This window comes from Chiloscyllium plagiosum, unplaced genomic scaffold (genome assembly GCF_037043375.1).
Source record: "Chiloscyllium plagiosum isolate Xiang-an unplaced genomic scaffold, Cpla_swu_hap1 HiC_scaffold_37, whole genome shotgun sequence".
Lineage (NCBI taxonomy): Eukaryota > Metazoa > Chordata > Chondrichthyes > Orectolobiformes > Hemiscylliidae > Chiloscyllium > Chiloscyllium plagiosum.
The window spans coordinates 9,948,392-9,970,400 of NW_028270175.1; the positions used below are offsets into that span (position 1 = coordinate 9,948,392).

The window sequence follows — 22,009 nt, forward strand, 5'->3', positions numbered from 1 at the left end:
CTGAGCTGGGGGTGAGTCCCTGACCACACACCATCCTTGCTGTGGTGTTACAAAGGGGCATCCTGAGGTGCAACATCAAAGAGCAGAAAAGTCCTGTAAGGGAATCAGAGATGTGCCATGAGGGCTGTGAGGGGTTGGCACACATTGGGTGCCAATGTCTGTGGATGTTGGGTGCTTGTTGCTAGTGCGCATGGAACATGCCCTGAGATTTTGATGCCTAGTGTCCAACATGGAGCTCTTTTGGAATGAGTGGTGAACTGACTTGGGGATTGGGGGTTCATACATAGGAAATGGGGTGATGCCAGGGAGGAATCTGTACACCAGGATAGTATTAGATCGTAGAGTTTTTTTTGGTCATTTTCACAATTCTGTGGGGGAGAGGTTACTGAGTGCAAACTAGTTCCCAATTTTCATACAACACTGACCACACTGAAAAAGTACTTCATTGGCTTCATGCCCTTTTGAATATCCTGAGTTGTGAAAGGTGCTATATAAATGCAAGAATTTCGTTCTCTTGTACCCTTCCTCTAAGTTGGAAAGTTGGTGTAAATGTCACCTAATGAAAGTTTACCAATAAACTCACCACAACCTCAGCCGGTGGGTAAAATACAGTACTTTCTGTCGGGTGGGCAGTTCTGCTGCTTTTCAGTGCCTCTGCAGCCCTTACCAAAACCGGAAGCTGTTCAGGCATGCCTACTGTTGTGCAATTAACAGGAGAACTGTGGAAAAGCTGTGTCAATTCTCAATATTCCACTGTGTCGTAAGCTGCACATGAGTATCTACCTCAGAAATTCTCACGCTGAGGTAGGGGAAACTTTACTGAGACAGACCTACTGATTAGCTTTTCGATCCAGTGATCTTTAATGGGAAATGATGAGTTATCAACTCATGCTTGCTGACCGTCGCTGGTTCCTGGAGGCACCTCACTGTTAAAATTCCCGTCTTTATTTTCGAATCACTCACTTCCTTTTTCTGCAACCCCCTCCAACCATCTAAGATTTGTACCCTGCTCCAATTCCTATTCTGACCCATTTCCTGAATTCGTTCACCCCGCTGTTGGCGGCCATGAGCGTTGGAGGCCTCTCGTCTTCTCTGCCTTTCTCCTCTCCTTTTAAGACTTCTGTCTTTAACCAAGCCATTGGCTGCCTGTGTGAAAAGCTCATCATGTGGCTCAACATCAAATGCTTGTTTGGTGATGCTCTTGTGGCTTGAGAGGTTTCAGGCACTATATGAATGCAGGTTGATGCTGTTGTTATCGCCGATCAGCAAGTGGAAAGGTTTGCGTTTATGACAAAGCCTTATCATGTCCTCAGGGCCCTATAAAACAGTTCATATCCAGCTGTAAGAGCCAGTCACAGTGGTTAGTTCTGCAATCTCATTCTCTTGGCAGGAGGATGGAATCATTGGGTGTTTAAAACAAGAAGAGAGTGTGGATTGCAGATGCTGGAGATCAGAGTCGTCGTCCTGACGAAGAGCTTATGCTCGAAACGTCGACTCTCCTGCTCCTCAGGTGCTGCCTGACCGGCTGTGCTTTTCCAGCCCCACACTTTTCAACTCATTAGGTGTTTATCAAAGCACTGGAACAAGAGAATGGTGAAAATGAAATGGGACCTTGAGATGAGACGCTTAATAAATATTGTGGGCTATTGGTCTTTAAGACGTAATCAGACAGTAAATCAAGTTATTGGCAGTAATTTAACAGATATCAATGAGCAGAGAATGATCAGGTCAATGCTTCAATTCAAAGGAATATGAGGCGAAAGAAGTATATCCTAGGATCACGAGAAAGTAAACTGCCACTGGTAATGTCCAAGAGAAGTCACAAACTAAAAGGTTAGTGTTGTAAAATTCAGGGGCAGTGATGGATTCTCATCATGTTACAATATCCTTCCTCCTGTGCTAACTGCATGCTTTCACTCTCAAAGCTCTCACTGAGAGATCGTGGCAATTGTCAAGCCTTGCACTGGGGTCACAGTGGGAAAATGATGTGAACATAAGAGGTACAGTTAGTAAGTTTGCAAATGACACCAAAATTGGAGGTGTAGTGGACAGTGAAGAAGGTTACCTCAGAGTATAACGGGATCTTGATCAGATGGGCCAATGGGCTGAGGAGTGGCAAATGGAGTTTAATTTAGATAAATGTGAGGTGCTGCGTTTTGGGAAAACAAATCTTAGCAGGACTTATACTCTTCATGGTAAGGTTCTAGGGAGTGTTGCCGAACAAAGAGACCTTGGAGTGCAGCTTCATAGCTCCTTGAAAGTGGAGTCGCAGGTAGATAGGATAGTGAAGAAGGCGTTTGGTATGCTTTCCTTTATTGGTCAGAGTATTGTGTACAGGAACGTCATGTTCCGGCTGTACAGGACATTGGTTAGGCCACTTTTGGAATATTAGATGCAATTCTCGTCAACTTCCTATTGGAAGGATGTTGTGAAACTTGAAAGGATTCAGAAAAGATTTACAAGGATGTTGCCAGGGTTGGAGGTTTTGAGGTTTTGAGCGAGAGGGACAGGCTGGATAGACTGGGGCTGTTTTCCCTGGAGCATCGGAAGCTGAGGAGTGACCTTATAGAGGTTTATAAAATCATGAGGGTCATGGACTCTGCAGGCACCCTGCCTCTATTCCTGATGCAGGGCTTTTGCCCGAAACGTCGATTTTCCTGCTCCTCAGATACTGCCTGACCTGCTGTGCTTTTCCAGCACCACACTGATCTAGACTCTGGTTTCCAGCATCTGCAGGCCTTGTTTTTACCTAAACAGACAAAGTCTTTTCCCTGAGGTCGGGGAGTCCAGAACTAGAAGGCATAGGTTTAGGGTGAGAGGGGAAAGATATAAAAGGGAACTAAGAGGCAACTGTTCACACAGAGGGTGGCACTTGTATGGAATGAGCTGCTAGAGGAAGTGATGGAGGCTGGTACAATTACAACATTTAAAAGGCATCTGGATGGGTATATGAATAGGAAGGGTTTAGAGGGATATGGGCTGGGTGCTGGCAAATGGGACTAGATTAGGTTGGGATATCTCGTTGGACCAAAGGGTCTGTTTCTGTGCTGTACATCTCTATGACTTGAAGCAATCATGGCCTAAGGGGCTTATTACGTGTACATAGGACAATGACAAAGGTAATAACCACTTTAAAAGGGAATATTACACTAATACAGGTAATTACGGGCAATTATCTTAACATCTGTGGGAAGAAAAATATTACAACTCATACTCATACATTTTGTTTGTCCTAATTGAAATTGCAATTGCTATGCATGACTGAAAAATAAAAGGAGGAAGTTGCATCAATACTCCAGCCCACACTGCTCCACAGTACCGCCGAATAAAGGAAGGGAAAAGAAAGTCTCAGCTCTTCAGAGTTGTTCCCTGACAAGGATGCTATCAATGAGAGTGGAAGGTGGCTGTGTCCTACAAAAGTGGCTCCGACCATCAGCATTAGGCAGTGAATTGGAGAGAATGCAGATGAGTGAAAATGCAGATACTTCCCCAATCCTAAATTAACACAGTCTCTCAGCAGGCACTTGGTCATCCTTATAGTCCTCTGTGTGAACTATTCTGTAAATCCATCCCCCCCCCCCCCCCCCCACCTTACCCCACCTCTAACCTTCCAGCTCAGCACCATCCTCATGACCTGTCCCACCTGTCCATCTTCCTTCCCACCTATCTGCTCCACCTTCCTCTCTAACCTAGCACCTTTTACCCCCATCTCCATCCACCTGCTGCACTCTCAGCTATCTTCTCCCTAGCCCAATCCCTCTCCCATTTATCTCTCCACCCCCAAGGCTCCCAGCCTCATTGCTGATGAAGGGCTCCTGCCCGAAACGTCGATTTTCCTGCTCCTCGGATGCTGTCTGACCTGCTGTGCTTTTCCAGCACTACATTAATCTTGACTCTAATCTCTAGCATCTGCAGTATCCACTTTTGTCTATTCTGCAAACCTCCAACCTGAAGAGACCTCCCATTCTGCCCTATCCTGTGTTAGCCCAGACCACATTCTTGTAAAGGAACACTAAGTCCCCCTTGCTACAGAGTAACAGCTTGATCTAACACAGGTCATAGAGTCATACAGTGTGGAAACAGAACCTTTGGTCCAACTAGTCCATGCCAACCATGTTTCCAATAGTAAACTAGTCCCATTTGTATGTGTTTGTCCCGTTTCCCTCTAAACCTTTCCTATTCATGTACCTGTTCAAATGTCTTTTAAATGTTTGTAACTGTATCTGCATCTATCACTTCCTCTGGCGGTTCATTCCACATTTGTACCACCCTCTGTGCGAAAAAGTTGCCGCTCAGGGCCCTTATAAATCTTTCTCCTCTCACCTTAAAAGATATGCCTCCTAGTTTTGGACTCCTCCACCCTGGGGAAGAAACCTTTGTAATTCACCTTATTTATGCCCCTCATAATTTCATAAACCTCTATAAGGTACACTCCAGTGAAAAATGTCCCAGCCTCTCCCTTTAACTGGAACCCTCAAATCCTGGCAACATCCAGGTAAATCTTTTCTGAATCCTCTCCAATTTAATAATATCTTTCCTATAACACAGCAACCAGAACTGACACAGTACTCCAGAAGAAGCCTCACCAAAGTCCTGTACAACCTTAACATGACATCCCAACTCCTATACTCAATGGTCTGAGTAATGAAGACAAGCCAGCTAAACACTTTCTTAACCACCCTGTCTTCCCATGACGCAACTTTGAAAGAACTATGTTCCTGAACCCCTAGGTCTCTCTGTTTGACAACACTATCCAGGGCCCTACCATTAATCATCTAAGTCCTGCCCTTTGCTTTATCAAAATGCAATACTTGACATTTATCCAAATTATACTCCATCTGCCATACCTCAGCCCATTGGTCCAATTGATCAAGGTCCCTTTGCACTCATGGATAACTTTCTTCACAATTGATTACACCACCAATTTTGATGTCATCTGAAAACTTACTAACCATGCCTTTTAAACTTCTCAACCAACTCATTTATATAAATTACAAACAACAGTGGTCCAAGCACTGATCCCTGTAGAACATAGCTGGTCAAAGGCCTCCAGTCTGAAAAACAGCCTTCCACCACCAGCCTCTATCTCCTATCATCTACTCCAATTTTATACCTAATTGACAAGCTCAACCTGAATCCCATGTGATCTAACTTTACTAATCAGAGTACCATGCAGAACCTTGTCAAAAGCCTCACTAAAGTCCATGTAGGCAATATTCTACTTCTTTGCCCTCATCGATCTTTTTGGTTCCATCTTTAAAAAAAAATCAAGCAAGTTTGTGAGACATGATTTCCCTCATACAAAACCATGCTGAGTATCCTGAATCAGTCCTTGTCTCTCCAAATGCACATAAATCCTATTTCTCAGAATCCTCTTAAACAACTTACCTACCACTGATGTCAGGCTCACAGGTCTATAGTTCCCACACTTCTCCTTACAGCCTTTCTTAAATAAATGCACAACATTAGCACCCTCCAATCCTCCGGCACCTCACCTGGGGTTATAGATGATACAAATATCTCTGCTCGGGATCTGCAATCTTTTCCCAAACTTCCCACAATGCCCTGCGATATACATGATGAGATCTTGGAGATTTATCTACCTTTATGTTTTTTAAGACCTCCAGCAGCTCCTCTTCTATAATGTGGACTGTTTTCAAGACATAAGTATTTATCTTCCTGAGTTCACTAGCCCCCCTGTCTTTTGCCATAATAAAAGTCAATGTGCAATGTTCATTTAGCATCTCTCCCATCTCCTGTCATTCCACACATAGCTGACCTTATTGATCTTAAGGAGCCCTATTATCTCCCTAGTTGCTCTTTTGCCCTTAATGCACTGTAGAACGTCTTTGGATTGTTCTTAACCTTATCTGCCAAGGCTATCTCATATCCTCTTTTTGCCCTTCTGGATTCCCTCTTAAGAATGCTCCTATTCCCCTTATATTGTCAAGAAATTCACTCGATCCAGTTGTCTATACCTAACATATGCCTCCTTCTTATCCATAGTTCCCTACTTTGACCAGCCATACCCTTCCCTCTAACAGGAACATAATGCCTCTGAAGTCTCATTATCTCACTTTGAAAGCCTCTCACTTGCTATACGTCCCTTTATCTGTGAACAGACTACTCCAATCAACTTTTGAAAGTTCCTGTCTCAACCATCAAAATTTACCTTATTCCAATTAAGTACTTTCACTTTCATACAAGGTCTATCCTTTCTCATAACTATTAAAACTAAGGGAATTATGATCACTGATCTCAAAGTGCTGCCCCACCACCATTTCAGTCACTTGCCCTGCCTTATTTCCCAAGCGAAGGTCAAGTTTTTCTCCTTCTGTAGTAGGTACATCCGCATATTGATTTAAAAAACATTTCTTGAACACATTTAAGAAATTTCTCACCATCCAACCCTTAATACTGTGACAGTCCCAGTCTATGTTTGGAAAGTTAAAATCCCCTTCTAATATAGCCCTATTATTTATATATATATATATATATATATATATATTTGAGATCTCTCTACACATTTGCTCCTCAGTTTCCGGCTGACTATTGGTGGGTCTATAGTACAATCCCATTAAGGTAATCATCCCCTTCTTATTTCTGAGTTCCACCCATATTACTTCACCAGATGATCCGTCAGAAATATCATAATTGCAGCAGTAATGTTTTCCCTTTTCAGAAACACCACTCCCCCTCCTCTCTTGCCTCCCTTTCTATTCTTCCTATAGTATCTAAACCCCAGAATATCGAGATGCCAGTCCTGTCCCTCCCTCAGCCATGTTTCTGTAACAGCTATGATATCCCAATCCCATGTTCCCATACATGCCCTGAGTTCCGATGTGACCCCTTGCATTGAAATGAATGCAGTTTAATTCTTCAGTTACCTTGTTCTCTGACTTGCTCTTGCCTACCTTTTCTAATTAACTAGCTTTCTTTAAGTTCAGAATCATCCTCATCTATCTCTCTATTCTCACTATTACTTAGGATAACATAACTTTCCCTCCAAAATTTAAAGGTTCCTGAATACAACTAGCAAATCTCCCCGCCAGGATATTAGGCCCCCTCCAGTTCAGGTGAAACCTATCCCTTTTGAACAGGTGTCTTCTGCCCCAGAAGACATCCTAATGGTCCAAAAATCTGAATCCCTGCCCCTGCACCATCTGCACAGCGACTGATTTATCTGCCCTATCTTCCGATTCCTACTCTCATTAACACGTGGCACTACAAATAATCCAGAGATTACTACCTTTGAGGTTCTGCTTTTTAATCTCCTGCCTAACGTCTGAAATTCACTTTGCAAAACCTCAGCCCTTTCCCTAATTATGATGTTCTTACCAATATGTACAACAACAACTTCCGGCTCCTCACTCACCCCTTTGACAATAATGCTGCAACCATTTTGAGATGTCCTTGTCCCTGGCACCATTCTGAATTTATGCTCACAGCCGCAGAATTGCCTGTCTGTGTCCCTCACAAAAGAGTCCCCTATAACATTTACTCTTTTGAATCTTGATAAACCTCGTTTAACATGAGAAGGCAAGATTTGGCTGCCATTTCTACTTTCCCCTGACAGACTATCCCTTCCAAAAGTATCCAGAACTGCATATCTAATTGACAGAGGAATAGCCACAGGAGATTCCTGCACTACCTTCCTGCCTCTCCAACAGTCACCCATATACCTAACTGATCCTGTGATGTAAGCACCTCTCTAAACCTCCTATCACACTCTGCGCCTCCTGTAAGTGCCTCAGCAACTCCAGCATTCTTAAAAGGATTCAATGGTTCATTCTTAAAAGGATTCAAAGTCCAACCATTTTGTTTAAAGATCTCCAATGAAGGTTAAACTGATCATGTTCTTATAACATTCCATCTAGATTTGAGTGGCATGGTGGCTCAGTGGTTTGATTCTAGCCTTGGGTGGGAATCAGGTTTGATTCTGTCAGCGGGTGACTGTCTATGTGGAGTTTGCACATTCTCCCTGTGTCTGTATGGGTTTCCTCTGAGTGCTCTCGTTTCCTCCCACAGTCCAAAGATGAGCAGGTTAGGCGGATTGGCTAAGCTAAATGGCCCATAGTTTCCAGGGATATGCAGGCTAGGTGGATTAGCCATGGGTAATGTGGAGTTATGAGGATAAGATGGGGGGCTGGGTCTGGATGGGAGTCTCTTCAGAGGGTCAGTGTGGACTTAATAGGCCAAATGACCTCTTTCCATGCTGTAGGGATTCTGCAATTTCCAATATCATGAATGAGGTTACCAAGTTAAGTTCCTACTCTGTTTGTCACTTGAACTGGAGTCTAGCAGTCCGATGTTTGGGAATCAGCCTTTGCCATTTCGATTGTTAAATCATTCTGTTACCTGGTGATAGCTTCAAAGATGCAACATGAAAGACTCTTTAGAGCCAGTTTGTGCCAAATTTGGGGCTGCTATTGTTGTGTAAGCATGTCTATAAAGAGAGCTGGATTAAGACTGCTCAAATGTAGTTCATTATTGGGCCCCTGCAGAGTCTCTGTTGTGTTTGATGCCACAAATTGGGCTGGTCTATATAAAAGTAGGCTCATCTCATTGTCAATTTCTTTCATATGGAGATTTCTTGACTTCCTTAAAAGGCTATTGGCAATGAGGGTTGAAATCACACTAGAAGCATATCAGAAAGTGATACCTCACTTCCATCTCCAAATAGTCTCACTGAATTCCTTTATTTATATTGGAGGTTTCAATAGTCTACTGAATCTTCGAGCCACAAGATGGGGAGCAGTCCCACCACTTAAGAAGATCTCAACCTTCTTGGGCCTCAGTAGTTGCATTTTCTCCTGCAGAGGATTTTTTTTGTGTGGTCCCATGAGAAAAATGCTTCTTCCCACCTCACCCTCCCCACAAAAAAAAATTAAATTAAGAAGCAGAGTTCTTTCAAGAATCCTTAAAAACTCCCGCAGGCTGACCTTTATCCAATCCTTTTGTCTGTCCAATTGTTTTTCTCTCTCTTTTGGATCTATCTCCACTGATTGTTTAGTCCTTCACCCCTCCCCACCATCCCATCCTCTGCATAAATACCAACATTTTCCCAACTACCATCAGTTCCGAAGAAGGGTCACTGGATCCGAAACATTAACTCTGCTTTCTCTCCGCAGATGCTACCAAAAGCGCTGAATTTTTCCAGCAATTTCTGTTTTTGTTTTTTTAAACTCTGTTGGCTGGGCCACGTCATGGGGATGGAAATGAGTAGTGCATGGGAGAGCAACCTCTGTGCACTGGTACCCTAGAGCAGCCAATGGTGTTCAATTTGCAATATGCGCAGTACACAATACATGTAGCCATGGTCTGAACTTCACAGTCTGTCCAAGAGTCTTCCCCAAGATGGGAACAAATATGGCAGGAGAACAAGAAGGGATGTCAAATCATCCAGTGCTATCTCAGGCTGACAGTCCCCTCCTGGCGGTGAGCCCTGGGTGAGGGAGGTGGCGGTGGGGTTGGGGGTAGCAATCAGGATTGACGTGCTTAGCCACGGCAGCCTGACCAGCAGCAGTGATAACCTGGGCCTTTATAACATGTTGGACATGACAATAAAACACAGTTATCCTGTTTTTAAGCTTCCTGCTGGAATCTTTCCTTCAATAAATCCAACTACGTGGCAGTGCTTGGATAAACATTGACGGTAAGCACAATAGCAAGTGGCGATTGTATCAGTTCTTTGTGACTGAGAGAACCCACATGAATGTGAAGGAGAAACAGGGCTACCTGCATGTAATGGACGAAACAGCCCCTGTTGTGGTTGCCAATGATTGCAGCAAATTCACGGAAGACTTTGTTCCTTCATTCCATAGATTCCAGATAAGCTCAGTTTAGCAAAAGCATGTCAGCCATCGATTCCATCAGTTCTCCTTTTCTACCCACACATAATTACTATTGTGGCTCTTCTTACCAACAGTTAGTAATTTGTTTTGCATCTGGATGCATTTTTCTTTTCAATCTTTGTATTGAAATCCAGCTACCATTTTGAAAGTAAATGGATAAGTGAAGATACATATAATCATGAGTGAGGCCACTTACTTATTGGAAGAATGACAGAATAGGGGAACACTGCTAAATTTTCCAGTTATGTAGTGTCCATACTGTACACCTGAGATTTCCAATGAGTAAATTGGCAACTGTAATTGGACATAGAGTCATAAAGTTAGATGGCTTACATATTTCTGGAGGTTAATCATGTGACTTCCAGTCAATAGTTGCCTAATCTGTTTGTCGCTCACTGATTGGAAGATGAACTGAATCTTGGGTACCTTATTGGATGAGGTGATGATTCATCTAAAAGCCATTCCTCATTCATCTCCAACATGGTTCATAACAAGGAAACAGCAACATACCAGCACACTGAATAATGTGCAACACTATTCCAAAACCTAATGATTTATTTCTCCAGGATTGTTCTGAACTGACAATTAAGCTTTGATTTCTCGGAGCATTGGGGCAAAGGTAGAGAGTTGGCAACTGTACTCGTGCTAGGTTAGACTTTAGCTCAGTTGGCTGGTGTGTGCCGCCTAACAGTGTGGGCTCAATTCCTGGATTGGCTCAGGTTGCCACAAAGGGCTTCTCAACTTCTCCCCTTGCGTGAGGTGTGGTGACCCTCAAGTTAAATGTCATTAACAGAGTGGGACCATGGCAATGTCACCTTTGCCTCAGATTTAGGGTAAGATTCTCTGAATGACAATCTAATTTAATTGGCTTTATTGAAGACTCTGTTAGTTTAAATGGTACTAGTGGGTTATTATATTCATATGCAGTTGAGTCTTCTTAGGGGATCCTCAGGGTACTCAGTATCACTGCAATTGGTCCAATATAAAGCACCATTATACCATGTAACATAAAGAAGTTTACTTTATCATCTTGAATGTTTCACTTGTTGCTGTTTTAATACTGACAATAATCTCTAGACTAGCAGTAATGTTCAAACCGACACAGTCAGTTTTTGGAAACTCCAGCCTGCTCAGTCACTGTAATGTTGAGAGTGTACCTGACCTGCTGTGCTTTCCCAGCAACACAGTCTCAACTCTGATCTCCAGCATCTGCAGTCCTCACTTTCTCCCACTGTAGAGTTAATGATAACACTGATCTGTTTCGAGTAAGGTCGGTGAATTTATTGTTCCTGAATTCCTATCACCCTGACCTTTGCTGAATGCTTCCTGATCAAATATCACCTCGATTTTAAAATTCTTATCCTTGTTTCTGAATCCTTCCACTTTGTCCTTCCCTATCTCCATAACCTCTCCAGTCCCATATGATGTCTGTGCTCCAATACTATTGGTTCCTTGACCCACTCCAGCATTCCAGCATTCCAGCATTGACAATTGTCCGTCAACTGCCTTGGCCCTAAAAGTTTGGAATTCCCTGCAAACAATCAACGTCTCTACACTGTTCCTTTCTCTTTTCAGCTACTCCCTAAAACCAACCTCTTGAATGAGCTTTCCCTCCCTGTCCTAAACATCTCCTAATGTGGCTCTGCGTCCAATCCTCCTTGACATTCCTGTGACATTCCTTGGGATGACTTTGTTCTTCTTTGAATGGTGTCATGGGATCTTTACAGTTATCTGAACAATTAGGCAAGTGCTCATTTTAACACTTCATCTGGAAGGCAGAAACTCTGGCAATACAGTACTGCCCCAGCGTTCAGATCTAAAGAAGTGTAATGTTGACCCCTGTTTCCCTGCGGGATCTGCTAAGTTTCTCTTGTACTTTCTGTATTGATTGTCTCAACAGTAGATTGTAATGCTGTCTATATTATGTGTCAGTGTATGCATGCGAGACATAGCACATAAATGGACACTTTTATGCATGTATGTACTGTGGTAGCACTATAACAACCTTCTGAGAGGTGAGACTGGTATCAAAGGAACTGCAGTCATGCAATAAAGTGATGTTGTAAAGCTTTAACAATTACACAGATTATTCCTCCTGGTTTCCTGCATTATCTGGCACTCAGATGTTGTAAAATAGTGGCCACAAACTTTTTCACAGAGTTAAAGTGACTATGGTGTATATTGAACCTAGCCCCCAAAACTTAGCTTAACTGTAAACCTAACCTTAAGTATAATACAATGTTTAATATTAATCCTAATCACAGTCCCATCCCTAATTAATGTTAAATTCATCCAACAATCTTATCCGTAGCTTCAACTCCAACCATAACCCCAATAAATAGCCTCAGCAGGAAATTCATCCATAACCCTAACCTCAAGTGCTAAAATCAGTGTGAACCAATTAAAGATCACAGTTCAAAAATAACATTTGGCAGCTCAGTTATTGCTTTGATTTTACTTTGCTGCTTCTCAATATATCTCTATTTCTCCTGAGGACAGTCACTCTTGAAGATAATTAATTCCACATTTTATTTTGTTTATCTTCCATGTGTCAATATGTTGGTTTAACCAATGAATATTGCTATGTCATCAAAATAAGAGCAAGGATGAGAGTCATGCACACTCCCTAACAGGATTTACCAGACGGACACATCTCTCATTACTTTAATCTACTATGACTGCTATGTGCTGAGCCAAGTGTCACCCATGATCTGGAATCTCCTCCCTCACCCTTTCTTCTCTCCAACTTTCAGGCACTGTCCAGCTTTTTGGCTACAGTTGTAATCAAATTTCCAGTTTCTCTCTCTCTTTTTGACGAGACAATTTACATCTGTCTGGTTCCAATGGCTTTCTCAGTTGGAGAACTGGTTTCTCACCCCCACAAATGGGACCAATTACAGAGATGTGCAAAGTCCCACACTGTTTGACGGGTTTGACGGTGTCGACCTGCCCCTGGTTCAGTTTCCTGGAGATCGAATGGACGTCAACAAAGCCTGCAAGACTTTCAAGGTCGATTGGGGGGGGTGTTAGATGGTTAATTGTGCAACGCTGACTGGCGGTAGTCTAATGGGGGCCAGCGTTCCCAATAGGCTTTGAGACCCCTCCGCACCTGCCCACTAGCCTGGCCACAAGTTGTCCTGTGGGGGTGGGATGAGTTTTTCCCCCAGAATGGTGACCTTGCTGCTTTTATAAAAGGCCATTCTTTAATCTAAGTGCTCTAAGGTTGCACAGGGTGGTCTCTGTCTTGAGGCATCTCTTCACTCGGTCTGAATTGACCAGGAACATTGCTCCTCATGAGCTGCGTGGTCTCCTTTGTCCCTACCACAGCTTGAGGAGTCTACCTGCTGCCTGGCAGTGAATGGTGAACACATCCTTTAGTCACTCAATGGAAAATTCTGGAAAAATCACTGCCAGTTTGTGCTACCAATGAGATAAACATTGGCAGAATACAGATTTTTTTTTGATACAAACAGAATAAAGCCATTGGTGACTGCTTCCCACACAGTGAGGGTATGTGGTTGCCATTTGACCCAGAGACAGGAAGTCCAAACCCAAAAGTCAAACCTGTTTCCAAGTGAATGCTCTTTGTTTGTGCTTTTTTAAATAAACAATAGGATCCCTACAATGTGCAAGCAGGCCGTTCAGCCCATAAAGTCCACAATGACCCTCCGAAGAGCATCCCACGTAGACCCATTTCCCTATCATATCCCTGCATTTCCCAAGGCTAACCCACCTAGCTGCCGCATCCCTGGATACTATAGGCAATTTCCCCTGGCCAATCCACCCTGGAGAAAGTGAGGACTGCAGATGCTGGAGATGAGTGCTGAAAAATATGTTGCTGGAAAAACGCAGCAGGTCAGGCAGCATCCAAGGAGCAGGAGAATCGACGTTTCAGTCCACCCTGCCCTGCACATCTTTGGACTATGGGAGGAAACCAGAGCACTGTGAGGAAACCCACACAGACACGGAGAGAATGTGCAAACTCCACACAGACAGTCACACAAGGCTGGAATCGAACATTGTTCCCTAGTGCTATGAGGCAGCAGTGCTAACCACTGAGCCACCGTCCCACCTATATCGTTGCTCAACAATGTTTTGGATTCAGTGACCCTTCCACAGTACAATTCTGAGGAAGGGTCACTGGACCCCAAACATTAACCCTGATTTCTCTCCACAGATGCTGCCAGACCCACTGAGCTTTTCCAGCAATATCTGTTCACGTGGGCAATAAGAGTGTCTGGTGTCTCCATCCCAAGATGCAGTGGGACTGGAAAGTCCTCTCAAGATCCTTTTTGTTCTGAGCTAACCAGTACTAATAATAGCAGAAGGGATGAAATGATAGATTCTGAAGCACACACCCCTGTGTAAAGTTATTCTAACTTCCAAGTACTTTTCACAAAATGATCACCTGACAAACACTGTGTTCTGAAACAAACAAGCCAATTCAGTTACAAACATGCTCTGGTTAACAGTAACGCTGGTACCACTGCACAGGGGCTGCACACACTGTAGGCTTGTACAATCAAGTCAGCCCTAACACCAAGCTTACAGGAAAAACATTCTTCCCTCGTTCATTTACCTGTGAGGCATTGTGGGTGTTGCATTTATCTGGGAAACATAAGACCTTTGACCCACCTGACAGGTTTGACTCAGGTTTGAGTCTTCTTGTCCCCACCCATTGGAGTCATTCAGTTTAAAGCGGAAACTGGCGAGAAGTTACAACACACTCACTCACACAGGTAGCAAGTGATTGGCACCAGACTATCCATCAGCTTGTATTTGGATATTGGGCTTTGGGAGCCACTGTTGGCTCGGCTTCTCGGTTGGAATGGGCAACATTTTATCCTGTATTACAAAGAAGGAACGCCGATTGAGGAAGCCCACGAACAAGTCGAGAGATCAATGGTACGTAGAGTTAAAGTGTAGTGTTAACAGCAGCAGAACTTTCAGCTGTACCAAAACAGAACTGTGAAAAACCCTCGACTGGTCATTTCTAAAACAGTCAAACATTTAGAATGGTAACATGCACATCATCAATTGGAGTAGGGGGCGACTGTTAATACAGACTGAAAGTTTCAACACTGTGAGCAGCTTAGATTTTAACTGCTTCAGCCAGACAACAACCGCAAGCTGTCACTCGGTTAAATAAGTTCCATTTGAAATGAGAGCAGAATGTGCAAAGTAACCTATGAATGGCAGGGAGTGACAGGACTGTAACTTAATCCACATGGAGTATAATAGCACACCTTGTGTGAAACACACACCCAGAAATTGTGGCAGAAACTCTGTCGTTGCAGAGATCCTGCGAGTCCAGCACGACTCTTAATTAAACCTGTTTCTCTCTCCCCCTGTCTCCACGGAGTTTCTGCAGCAATTTGTGTTTTTGTTTTGTTTTTGTGTGTGTTTCAGCTTTCCAGCATCTGCAAAGCTTTGTTTTATTTTACACCATGAATGAACACAGCTGCGTGCTGGTCTAACTCAACCACAAACCATGAGGTGTATTGTCCCTTAATCGAGTATTGCAACATGCACTTTATGTTCGACGAGTGAACGGGTGTGTGAAAATGATACGCAGAAAGAAGTGGCTGAATCTGTTAACCGTTGCATTGCCTGTAGAAATTAAAGGGGTAGTTTTGTACAAAAACTCCGCTTTGTTTATTTTACCCCCCCCAATTCCATGGGATGTATTGGTTGCTTTGTGTAATCATCACTCAGAAGTTTTTGTGACATCATTCGGTTCATTTTGTAACATTTGATGTGGGAGAGACTGCAGGTTGCAGTTTATAAGAATGCCAGGTCATGTTATTGAAAGATACAAGATTCTAAGGGGACTTGACTGAAAACAACAAGTGCTGGGGATTACAGCGGGTCAGACAGCGTCCATGGGGAGGGAGTGGGGACAGGCCAGGTAGACTCTCCCACAAAGGGAAACCAAAGATGAGAGGGTGTAATCTCAGAATAAGGGGTTGTATGTTTAAGACAGAGATGATTTTTTTCCTCTCATCTAGTTGTTAGTCTGTGGATTTTTTTTTACTGCAGAGGGTTGTTGAGGCTGGGTCAATGAACATGTTCAAGGCTGAGATAGATTTTTAATCAGGAAAGGGAATTATAAGTTTTGGGGTAAAAGCTGGAGAGTGGAGTGGAGGATTACTAGATCAGCCATGATCATTGACTGGCAGAATGGAGTCAACAGGCTGAATGGCCTACTCTACTGTCTCATGGTTCCAAGTACAGGCCTTTAAAGAAAGAAGGTTCTCTGATGTGTGATTGACGGACAATTAACATATATTGCAATGCTCTGATCATAATCACATTTTTCACATTATTATTTCACTTATTTTCACAATTATGTTAAAAGAGTAACATTCAGATTCCCATTGCCAATTTCATTTCTTGTTTAGAGTTTTCCTCCTCATGTATGTGAGAAATTTATCATCCAACTGTAAATTATTCTGACACACGTGTTGCTTGTCTCTTTGCAATGTGTTCAAGGTTTATTGGGTCAGGTGTTCAATTAATATTGAGCGAAAGTCATATATGACCATTCATTCATTTAATTTCTACACACGCTTAATACCTTCACATTTGTAGTGTAGGAGTCCATTCTACCCATGGTGCTAGACTGGCCTTTTTTTTATAAGAATAGTTAACTTCATTTCTGACCCTTTCTTCATAACCTTTTACATTGATATTCTAAAAGTATTCACCCACATCTGATATGAACACTGCCGGGAACTCTGCTTCCACCAGTTTGTATCAGGCACCTTGATTCCTAGCAACTGTTTCAATTCAAAATAGAATGACTTGATATCTTTGCCTTCATCTTTTAGTGATATTTTGTTCACTACCACGGAAACCCTATTTGTCTTATCCAAGCCCCTCAGAACTGGTGCCAATAATTATAGAATCCCATACTGTATGGAAGCAGACCATTCAGCCTGTCGAAGAGCATCCCACCCCTCCTACCCTATAACCCTGCATATTCCACAGCTAATCCACCTGGTCTGCTCATCCCTGGCCAATCCACCTGACCCTGCACATCTTTGGACTATAGGAGGAAACTGGAGCACCTGGAGGAAACCCACGCAGACACGGAGAGAATGTGCAAACTCCACACAGACTGTTGCCTGAGGATTGAATTGAACCCAAGTTCCTAGTGCTGTGAGGCAGCAGTGCTAACCCCTCTGCCACCCTTTATAGGCTGTTCTTTGATAAAGACTATTCTTTTTTGTTCTGCTGTTTCTTTATTTGTTAAAAATTCTATTTGCAGGTGGCTATGTGAAATGGCTACAGTGAACTTACTGTTATTGTATTAACATCATTGACCTTCATTATCCATGAGTTGGCAATCCTGAAAAGCTGCTGCATAGAGTCATAGATATGTACAGCATGGAAACAGACCATTCAGTCCAACTCATCCACGCTGACCAGATATCCCAACCAATCAAGTCCCATTTGTCAGCACCCGGCCCATATCTCTCTCAACCCTCCCTATTCATATACCCATACAGAAGCCTTTTAAATGCTGTAATTGTATCGGTCTCCACCACTTCCTCTGGCAGCTCATTACGTACACCTACCACCCTCTGCGTGAAAAAGTTGTCCCTTAGGTCCCTTTTATATCTTTTCCCCCCCCTCCCTAAACCTATGCCCTCTAGTTCTGGACTCCCCCACTCCAGGAAAAAGACTTTGTCTATTTACCCTATCCGTGCCCCTCATAATTTTATAAACCTCTGAGGTCACCCCTCAGCCTCTGACACTCCAGGGAAAACAGCCCCAGCCTGTTCCACCTCTCCCTGTAGCTCAAACCCTCCAACATACTTGCATGGGGCCATGAAATCTCCACAGTGCCATCCCTACTATTTCTGAGGCTAAGAGGGGCAAGGGGATCAGAAAGTCCTAATAGAGGCAAATAACCTTCAGTACTCTACAAGGGTGACGTGCCATGTTGTTATTGATGGTTTGTCTTACCTTGACTCCATCCTCTTCCCCCTTAGGACACGTTCTTCCCACCTGCATCCGTGATACCAACTACACCTTCCATCTCTTCAGGAGCTTCCAGTTCCCTGGGTCCCAGCACTTTATCTTCATTATGGAATGCAGTCCTTATACACGTCCATCAGGACGGCTTCCAGGGTCTCCACTTCTTCCTGTCCAACAGACCCATCCAGTCCCCCTCCCCCAACACCCTCCTCTGCCTCGCCAACCTGGTCCTCACCCTCAATAACTTTTCCTTCAACTCTTCCATTTCCTCCAAATCCAGGGGGTGGCTATGGCCATTTGGATGGGCCCCAACTACAACTCCTCTTTGTTGGCCATGTTGAACAGTCCCTCTTCAGTACCTACATAGGCACCATGCACCAACTCTCCTGCCGTTACATCAATGACTGCATCAGAGCAGTGTCCTAAACCCAGGCTGAACTGGAGCAGTTCATCGACTTCACCCACAACTTCCACCCTACCCTCAAATTCACTTGGTCCATTTCGGACACCTCCCTCCCCTTTCTCGACCTCACCATTTCCAACTCCAGTGACAGTCTCCAGATGGACGTTTATTACAAGCTTTCAGACTCACATGACTACCTGGACTACACCACCTCCCACTCAATATTCTGCAAGAACTCCATAACAATCTCCCAGTTCCTCCGCCTCCGCCACATCCGCTCGGATGAGGACACATTCCACTTGCGAGCATCCCAGATGTCCACCTATCTTGAACAACGTGCTTTTCCTCCCTCCGTTATTCAGACAGCCCTCCACCACACACCTGTTCCACTGCTCTAAACCACCATCCCCTCCCAACACAATAAGGACAGAGAACCCTCTGTCCCCACCTCCACCCACCAGTGTCCTCATCAAATGCATCATCCTTAAACGCTAACTCCAACTAGGCTCCACCACCAAGAACATCTTCCCCTCCCCCACCCTTCTCTGCCTTCCACAAGGACTGCTCCCTTTGACAGTACTTGGTTTGTGCCACTCTCCCCACTGAATTTCCCCCCGAACTCTCAGGTACCTTTCCCTGTAACCAGAAAAGATGCAAAACCTGCTGGTACACCACCGCCCTCACCTCCGAGGGCCCCAACCAGTCCTTCCAGGTGAGACAGAGGTTCATTTGCTTCTCTTCCAACCTAGTATACTGCATCAGGTGCTCCCAATGTAGGGAAGACCACATCGGAGAGACCGAATGTAAACTTAGGGAATGGTTCACCGAGCATCGCAGCTGGGCCCACAGGAGCTGACCGGATCTCCCAGTCACCGCCCATTTCAATTCCCCCAACCACTCCCTGTCTGACATGACCATCCTTGGCCTTCTCCAATGCCACAATGAACCACACCGCAAATTGGATGAATAGCACCTCATCCTCTGCCTGGGCAGCCTACAGCCCAGAGGACTCAATATCGAGTTCTCCAATTTCAAATAACCTCCCTCCCCCTTCCCCGACTCCCTTTCCAGCCCCTCCCCCTCCCTTCCACTCCTCCCTGCCACCAACCGGAGTCATTCCTCCCATTGACCAACCAGGTTGTACCCTCTACCTGCCTTCATGTATCCCCACTTCACCACCCTGCCCTGCCACTCCCTATATCTGCAGCTCCGCCCATAACCACCCCAGACCTGAAGAAGGGTTACACCCCAAAACATTGACTTCTCCACCTCCTGATGCTGCCTGGCTTGCTGTTTCTTCCAACCTCCTGCTTGTCTACATTGGATTCCAGCATCTGCAGTTTTTTTTTGTCTCTAATTGAGGGTTTGTCAGCAGCCAATAACAGGGTCTCTGTGGGAAATGGAAAGATGCTACGTTGAAACACCAATGAGTATGCTTTAGATCTGGACAACTTTGGGCACATTTCCTGTTATATGCTCATGCCAACTCTTCCAACATATCCTCCACCTCGCACCTCCAAATCTTTCAACAAGGTTAGTAGGTGGAGAAAGATATAGTGCTCCATTTGTGCCAAATTTACTCAAGTGTCCATTCACTGGCACAATGATCCCTCACCTAGATAAGCTGAAAGTACACAAGTTTCTATGTTAGCTTAACAAAGGGACCATTGGTGTGAAGTGTGACTTAATATCCTCCAGCACAAATTTCCCTCATGCTTCTTACACATGCTGATACGTATCTACAATTCAGTAATTCCCCAAAAACAAATATACCTTCATTACAGTTCCTCTCTGTCACACAGGGAACAACCAACACGGGAGATTTATGCCAAGGTACAGAAGAAGCCAGCAACTGAGCTGAAGGAAGCCGATCCCATCCCAAAGGCAAAAACACATTTAGTGCAGGTAAGCTCCTATTTGTTCCCATGCTAACAAACATAACATGCAGCTTTAAAAGGTGAATGTACCACGACAGAAGCTTGCATGTGCAATATAACACATCTCACCAACTGGGTCACCCATCTTGTGCTTCCAGTGAAGAGAAAGACTTGCATTTGTTTGGCACCTTTTGTAATTTCTTGACATTCCAAAGCATATGACAGCCAATGAGGTAATTGTTTTGAAGAGTAGGCATTGTTGGAGACATGAGCCCACACCAGAATGTGAGTTTATAAGCTAGGCTAATACTTTAGTGCAATGCGACTGGAGAGCTGCATTGTCAGAGATGTTGCCTTTGGATTAGACTAAGGTTTTGTCTGAAAGTCAAGTGGAAATTGAAGATCCTATAGCACTAGTTTGAGAAGAAAAAGCAAGGGCTTTTGATGGAATAAATTTTTGAGTAAACTGTTTCCACTGATAGCGGGGTCAATGGTGAGTGGGAATGTAAATTAAGTAGTAAATTAGAGAAGGTGGAGTTGAGATTTTTTTTTTGTAAACTGTTAATTGTTCTGGTTGAAGTCAGATTGAAATGGTGATGAAAAAATATTCAATTCCAACTTTCAGTATGGAATTAGGTGAATACTTAATTGCAGGGCAGCAGAGAGAGATCATGGGCAGTGGGGATAATAGGAGGTCCCTTCATAGGAGCAATAGGTCATATGGTCTATTTTTGTTCTGTCTGGTTCAGTGATTTTCCTTAGTGCCACAGCCAAGCTGCACCACTCAACAACATCCCGCTCCGAGCAGATCACGTCATTCACTCCATTTTGGGAACATTACTGGCTCACCTGCCAAGGCATTAGGCAATGCCACCCAATATGAAACATCATAAATCATCGTAGTAAATACTTCAAGCAGTCCAAGTCTGTGTTCTAGGAGAAAGTGAGGACTGCAGATGCTGGAGTATCAGAGTTGAAAAATGTGGTGCTGGAAAAACACAGCAGGCCAGGCAGCAGCCGAGGAGCGGGAGAATGTTCTATCTAGCAATGATATATAAATGGAAGTATTAGCTGTCAAATGTGGTAACGTGAAAGATTCTTGGCCATCTTATTGAAAACTAACCAGTGACAGAGTGACATTGGACTGTTATGGCTATGCCTACTCTGTGACATTGTTACACTGACAACTCACACCTCAACCCTAATGGGTTCACCTTGTTTCTATTTCCGAAACCGTTAAATTGCTGTTAGTTTTCACTACAGAAGCTTCAGCAAACAATAAATGTGTAATTTCCTGAACTATTGCAGCAGCCATTGTGTCACTTCTTCTTCGGTCTGAGAATTCTTGTCGTAAACAGCTCCCACACAGCCTCAGGCGACATCTGTACATGAGTCACTGATTTGAATTACAGTGTACGGCAATGATGCTGATACTCTCCCTGTTTCTGCGTGAACGAGAGGCAGCGGCAGGACTGAGTGACCTCCCTCATTGTATTGCTGAGCTCTTCTCAGTCATTTTCTGGATCCTAGAATCAGTGAGACAATCATTTATGACTTCTGACCTTCGCTCATAGAACTGGGGAGAAATGTGAAAGGGTCACATCTCCAACTGAGCCCCAAATGAAATGCTTCGGATTGGGGAAGCAATCTGTTCGCTATCTTTAACAAATAGGATAGGAGCGGAAGATGACCATTCAGTCTCTCAAGCTTGCTCTGCCATTCTATCAGGTCATGTTGATCTGTCAGTGTTTCGAATTCCACTTTGTCATCTACTCCAAAAAGCCCTGGTTCTCTTGCCTATCGGACATCCATTCACTGCTGCCTTTAACTTAGGCAATGACACTGCTTTCACCATCTTCTGAGGCAGAGTTCTAACATGGAACAGCCCTCAG

The 22,009-nt window shown here is 43.9% G+C and overlaps 1 protein-coding gene across 6 annotated transcripts in view; it reads left to right on the forward strand.

The window, feature by feature from the left end:
- The first annotated feature begins 14,592 nt into the window (after nucleotides 1-14,592).
- Nucleotides 14,593-22,009, forward strand: part of plekhn1 (pleckstrin homology domain containing N1) — a 57,298-nt gene continuing 49,881 nt past the window's right edge. For 4 of the 6 annotated variants that reach the window (XM_043676125.2, XM_043676126.2, XM_043676129.2 and 1 more), the window contains exons 1-2: nucleotides 14,594-14,759; nucleotides 20,043-20,145. In XM_043676125.2, the coding sequence (XP_043532060.2) occupies nucleotides 14,683-14,759; nucleotides 20,043-20,145 (180 nt within the window). In that variant the 5' untranslated portion in view covers nucleotides 14,594-14,682. Of the gene's footprint in view, nucleotides 14,760-20,042; nucleotides 20,146-22,009 lie in introns of all 6 variants that reach the window. The other 2 variants (XM_043676130.2, XM_043676131.2) reach the window with 1 other exon arrangement.